Below are 5,934 nucleotides of genomic sequence, written 5' to 3'. Positions count from 1 at the left end.
AGTGATCGGATGATGATGATGATGGTATTGTCCACATTAAAGGGAGAAAGTCACAAAGACAGAAGATTTGACACTCATGTGTTTATTGAAGCCCAAGATACCTTGTTTCCATGATTATTGTCATAAATATTGTTTGCTTTATAGTCAAATAGCAATGTCAGATAAAGTTTCTATAAATAAATCCATATTAATAAACTGTCATAAATAAGATGCATACTTAAAATAAATAAACTTACATATATAAAGTATTAGTTATGGGAATGAAGTTACAAAGGCTCTTTTTTCTAAAGGAATGAGAAGTAATTTTTCCTGTGGAAGTAAATAATTTTTTAAAATACATTTTTTTTCTACTGTATTTTCAGTTACAATAAAATATTGTCAGTGAATCTCGGTGGCTTGGAAAGTCTACCTCTGATCTTATGGACAATACGACATTGGTTTTCTTTTTCAGCTGGTGCAGGTTTCACGTGAACTCTTCTAATGACGGTAGAGTTTATTTAGCTTCTCACTTTCTCTTATTAAAAAAAAAGTCTTTTCAGGAATCTTGTTGTTATTTTTTTTTAACAGGCAGGCAGGGTCAGTTCTTCATTTTCTAGTCTCTCCCGTTTAGACACAAGTATTTCTCAGGGACAGAAACAGCAGATCCAGTTCCCCAATTGCTTTGATCTCTCCACCCTCTCCGAGCTGTGAAGGCAAGAGCACAGACTGACCTGAGCACTCGTGTCATTTTCTAAGTTAGAGGGAGAAGGCCCAGCCAGCAACCAACAACAGTGCACAGTTAGCATGAGCGTAATACAGTGTGCCAAAGACCTTCAAATCATGCCTCTCTGACCTGATGACACCACAGGCATCTACATCACTTGTAGTTCACACTAGTGAGGCTGTTGGTGGGGCTGTTAATCTGCCTTCTTGAACCTTGAGCAATGCACACACGGATAAATCATTGCACTGTATCCCACAATTTAGACAATTATTTGTCAGTTAAAACTACATTTTAGTGAGGGTTGGGGGAAAAAGGCTTGCTTAATCCCTAACTATACCAAGCATCAGGAAGCCATACTGAGACTGGGAGATGTTAAGGGCCACCCTGGCAGGACTTGACCTGCCATGTGCGCTCTACCTGTCTGTGATCAACTGTTGACGAGAGCTCAGCTCAAACAGCCTTGACTCAAAGACACACGTATCTAACTCCTATAACTGGGCTTTACCTGTAGTCGCCTTCTTAACAAACAATAATAATAAAAGACTAACAAAAAGCTTTGTTTTCGTAAAGAGGGATGTCGAGCGCTTCTGTCCCACTGCTTTAACGAGCAATGGGTGAAACTCTCAAGCTCAATGGGACACAAAAAACCCGAATTCCAGTGCAAAGCCTGTCCCTCTGAACTCCACCTAACCCACTACCTGTGTTCTAGATTGTTCCAAGAAAAATCATCTCATGGCTGCCCTCTACACTCTGTTCTCTTTCCCTTTGTTGCCGCCTTCCCACATACCGCCTTCCCAGGCTTCCTCTGTTCTGGTGCCCAAACATGCTATTTGGTTAAAGACTCCCAAATGCATGAAAATTTATGGCTTATCCTACCTCACTCTGCCATCCAGTCAACTCCCTGAGCCTGCTCCGCTGCTGTCCCTACCTCACACCCACTGTGGCCACCTCCCTGTGCCAGGGGCCCTGACAGTTTCCCTTGAGTAACATTCCTTCACCTAGTGTGCTTTTTCCTCGCCACCGGAGCAAACCTGATCAATCTCGCACGTGGCAGCGTGGTAGAAAAGTCAATTGAAGTTGATGGAAAGTGGAATACAGGCTTTTAAAATTTAAAAAAAAAAATAAAAAGGGTTTTGCACAGAGATCGTATCTCCTGTTAGATCTTTCTCACACACACTTTGCCTTTCCAAAGGCCTAGCAAATAAACAATAGCTTTTTAAGCGAGTGTACAAAGTGTGTGCCTTTGCTTGCTAACACCCAAGCCTGTGTGTTGAGGTAATAAGCTCTCCAACAAGGGAAACGGCATGGCACTGGAAAGCTACAAAGCTAGTCACACTCAAAAGAGGAAAACAGTAATGTTTCTCAGACTATGTGAAACAAGAAGAAAGCATTTAAGATGGAAGAAGGAGATAAAGCTAGACATATTACTGATAATTCCATCAATAGGAGCCTTTTTGTTTCTGATTTTGTCATCGCACTCACTTGCAAAAAATGTAGCTTTCTATGCTAAAAAAATCACACTTCTGGCTTCGGGGTGTCTCACACTTGCTGACCTAAGCCTCCTGTTACTGTCCTTTTCCTCAAAGAGGTCACACAGGGATGTTTGTGGTAAAGTTATACACTATACTGCTCTCAATAGAAAGGTGACCACCAGCGGCTCGATGGGCGTATGAAGGAGAAAACTTAAAAAGGAAGGTAAAAAAAAAATAAGAAAAGAGGGCCTGGAGAGACAGCTCAGCAATAAATAGTACTGACTGCTCTTCCAGAGGTCCTGCGTTCAATTCCCAGCAACCACATGGTGACTCACAACCATCTGTAATGGAATCTGAATCCCATTCTGGTGTGCATGAAGACAGAGCACTCATATGCATAAAATAAATACATAAATCTTTTTTTAAAAGTAAGGAAAGGATTTCCAACTCACACTCCCATTACACTGTAAAAAGCCCATGACTGATATTGAAACCATGTAAAATAAGTTCGGAGGTTTCCCACTCTTGTGTTTAATCTTAAATCGGGAACATTTAAGTACTATATTATAATTAAGATTATTGTTACTAATGCCAATGATTCTAAATATTCATCCTGTATGCAGATCCAGCTCTTCAGTTTCTGTTCTGGGCCTATTTCACCACATTTTAGAGCATCTGTTTAATGATCTCAGAAATCACACCAACTAAGCTTTCTCAATGCATGCTTCTTCAGGTTCTATGAGTCAATGGGAACTGGCTTTCCCAAAGAATTAATCATTGCTAACATAATTATGTGTGGCTGCTGGGTAAGTGCCGAGCTGGGACTCAGGAGTGCTGCTGCCTTCCAGCATCAGCTCTGTCACCAGCTGTCCTCAGAGCACAGGCTGATGAGACTAGCTGCACTAAGTGTTCTGCTAGCTCTAGGATGTATAACTTCCGAAGCTAGAAACAGGTTGAAAGATCTATAGGCCTAGCTAGATGCACATTCTGCTAAGCAAGTACAAGTGTTACAAAACAGAGGACGGGGAGGTAAAAAAAAAAAAAAAAAAAAAAAGGCAAAGAAAGCAAGCCTTGCACCTCCTATGGAATGGGTTGGTGTTCCGCTTATCAACAGTACCTTTTTCACTGTCTCCTTCAGCATCCGTACATTCCTCTGGATGCGCTGGTCATTACCACTGATGTGCTACAAAATAAAAACAGGACTCACTAACAGATTCTTGTCCTGCTGAGGCCCAATACCTCAGTGCATCTGAGACATGCGACCATTCACCTGGAGTAGAGGCATGCAGTCGTTTGTTTCCCCCCACCCCCACTGGTGACCTAGATTTCACAGGTGACCTAGATTCTCTGAGCTTTTTCACTCTCTGGGACACTGCAATCCAGGTACGTCCCTTACAAAAGAGCTGTCCTCTGTCTTTGGAGGGGGGAACCCTACTGAGGTTTCCACCGGTAACAAAAATGGAAGAAACGAAACCTAAACCAAACCTCATCAAAGGTGGGAGTGCAGCACAAGAAATGAGCGTAAGGCTCCTCGTGTGAAAAGTAGGTCTTCCCTGTCAGTGCAAGATCTCCCTCGACCTGCCCACTCTTTATGGATATGTTACATGGTTTAGGGTGTCTGGAGGCACCAAACTCATACACTGATTTGTCTCATCTTCCCATCACATGGAAAAGGAGCGAGCTTTACCACCCCTGACCATGAGACCCTCCCATCTCCTCTTTTTCTTTCATCTTTTCCCCGGTGCCATTCCCTCCCCACAAGAACTTGTACTCATTGGTTCTGTTTGTATGTCTAGGTCTTCTTTTCTTACAGTTCCCAACATCTTTTTCATCATCCAAAAGTTGAGTGGCTCTCTTTGCACAGGTAAAACTAAGAGAGTTCCTCCACTCCTACAGACGCAAAGCATCCCTCAACTAAAGCCAGCGCAATTGCTTTGTGACTGATTCCAAGTGGCCTCAGTCAGAGGATGATGTTGCTGAGAGCTTCCTCAGAAAGGAGAAGGGAAAGGGAAGAGGGAGGGACACAGGCTCTAACTGGAATGGGAGGTGGGGGAGAAAATGAGCAGAGGTGGATAGAGCCAAGAGATAGACTTACACAGGAGCTGAGATGGTTGCTTAGCTTGGTCAGGAAGGGGACCACCTCCTGCATGTAGGGTTGGAATCTGTCTGACTGTGGGAGCAGAACTTCTTCAAGGGTAAAGTTGAGCACCTGCTTCATCAGGTAGCATTGATTCTTAGTCTGCAGGTAGGCAAGAAACAGCAGAGGTCATATTGCAGAACATTCCAGAGGGGTGCATCAACCACCGCCCCCTGCTCATCACTGTGAGAACTTACATTGACTCCCTGAAACAGTGTGTCTCCAATGAGTCGGACATCTGTGTTGTTATCTGCAAGACGAGCCTGAAAGAGAGAAAACCCGAAGTGCCTGGATGACGCGGAGGCAGAAGAAAAGCCTGTGAGTAGAGATGTATGCTAACAACCAGCCACTGAGTGTATGAGTCTTGAGTTTATGAGTACACAGAGGGGTGAAAAGCCAATAATAGATGCCTTTCCAGATGGCTCCTGTGTGGATAAAATTCAGGATGTGCATCCTAAAGGTCCAAATGGAAAAAGGTTCTCTCTACCTATGGAGATAAAGTGTTGGCTAAAGAGTTTACGAGGGCTTCAGAGAAAATGGCAAGGGACAGTTGAGTCCCAAGTAGATATGAAGAGAAAGGGATATGCCTGTGTACCTTCTTGGCCAGCATGAAGGTGCGGTTGACGATGAATGGTTGCTGGAAGTTGGACATATTGAGCTTGCAGTGGGAAGTGATGGGCAGCGTGTCTGCCTCCTGGGTCCACAGGCCAATGAGAAGCAGGCAGCTGGCAACCAAAGTTCCCATAAGGGAAAAGCTCATGGATTTCTGCAGGACGGCCATCATGGAGAGTGCAAATGTGAGCAACGGCTAGCTGGAGGAGGAGAACCTGTAAGCAGGAGAGCAAGAAGCAAACACATGAGGGGAACCAGTTAGCCTGGTAGCATCGCACCAAACAGATCAATACACTGTACCAATTTGCACACTTACCCGTTCTGGTGGCTCTGCTTGTGATGGAAGAGGCAGAAATTGCTGCTTTTATAGCCATCGGGACACCAGATTTTTTTTGTATTGAAAACAATATGACATCAAACATTATCTAATTTCCAGTACTGTCTTCTGAGAACTACCTAACCACCATAGGAGGCCACAAAAAAAAAAAAAAAAAAGCAAAAAACAAAAAACAAAAAAACCCCGCCACCTCTGACCCTTCCTACCTTGAGATGTGAGGCCTTCCCTAAAACGTCACTATTAGAGCCAGGGGGCGGGCGTGCTTTTGCAGACAAATTCCAGAAATCTTCTAAACTCTACATGTTTTTCAGAAAAAAAAAAAAAAAAAAACAATTGCTTTGTCGTAGTAGGTTCTCATTGAGTGTAATAGTCTTTGATCTCTTGTAGTAACTGAGTCAGCATTCTGGTCACGGACTCATTTTCCTACCCACTTCACAGATTCTTATACCTCTAGAAGTGACCAGAAATAAAAGACCCATGCCCTATATTCTGTGCTTTCAAATAAGTAACAATGAAAAACCTGGAGCTTATTCCAATTTTTAAAATAATTATCTCAATTTTTTTAGTATATGGAACCCTAAACTACAACTACTTTTTAAAAATAAGAATATTGGCTAATGTAATCACTTTTCTCATGGATTTCATTCCTACAGAATGTTCTCATTCAGAGACT

General features: G+C 42.9%; 1 protein-coding gene across 1 annotated transcript; it reads right to left on the bottom strand.

Moving 5' to 3' along the window:
- Positions 1 to 606: 606 nt before the first annotated feature.
- On the bottom strand, positions 607 to 5,093 carry Il22 (interleukin 22). Its single transcript, XM_051170858.1, has 5 exons — positions 4,908 to 5,093; positions 4,510 to 4,575; positions 4,271 to 4,414; positions 3,293 to 3,358; positions 607 to 684 (listed from the first exon to the last, which is right to left on the bottom strand). Exons 1-5 carry the CDS (start codon positions 5,091 to 5,093, stop codon positions 607 to 609), a joined length of 540 nt encoding a protein of 179 aa, XP_051026815.1.
- Between the last annotated feature and the right edge of the window lie 841 nt (positions 5,094 to 5,934).

This window comes from Acomys russatus, chromosome 28, assembly GCF_903995435.1.
Source record: "Acomys russatus chromosome 28, mAcoRus1.1, whole genome shotgun sequence".
Classification (NCBI taxonomy): domain Eukaryota; kingdom Metazoa; phylum Chordata; class Mammalia; order Rodentia; family Muridae; genus Acomys; species Acomys russatus.
This window is presented reverse-complemented; position numbering and strand designations above follow the sequence as displayed.

What these genes read in the sequence shown, in the direction of transcription:
- Il22 (XM_051170858.1), bottom strand. Translation starts at nt 5,093, where the DNA reads ATGGCCGTCCTGCAGAAATCCATGAGCTTTTCCCTTATGGGAACTTTG. An exon ending in CACTGTTTCAGGGAGTCAAT is followed by an intron (nt 4,415 to 4,509) that starts GTAAGTTCTCAC and finishes GCCTACCTGCAG; the next exon opens with ACTAAGAATCAATGCTACCT. An exon ending in TGAAGGAGACAGTGAAAAAG is followed by an intron (nt 685 to 3,292) that starts GTACTGTTGATA and finishes TTGCCTTCACAG; the next exon opens with CTCGGAGAGGGTGGAGAGAT.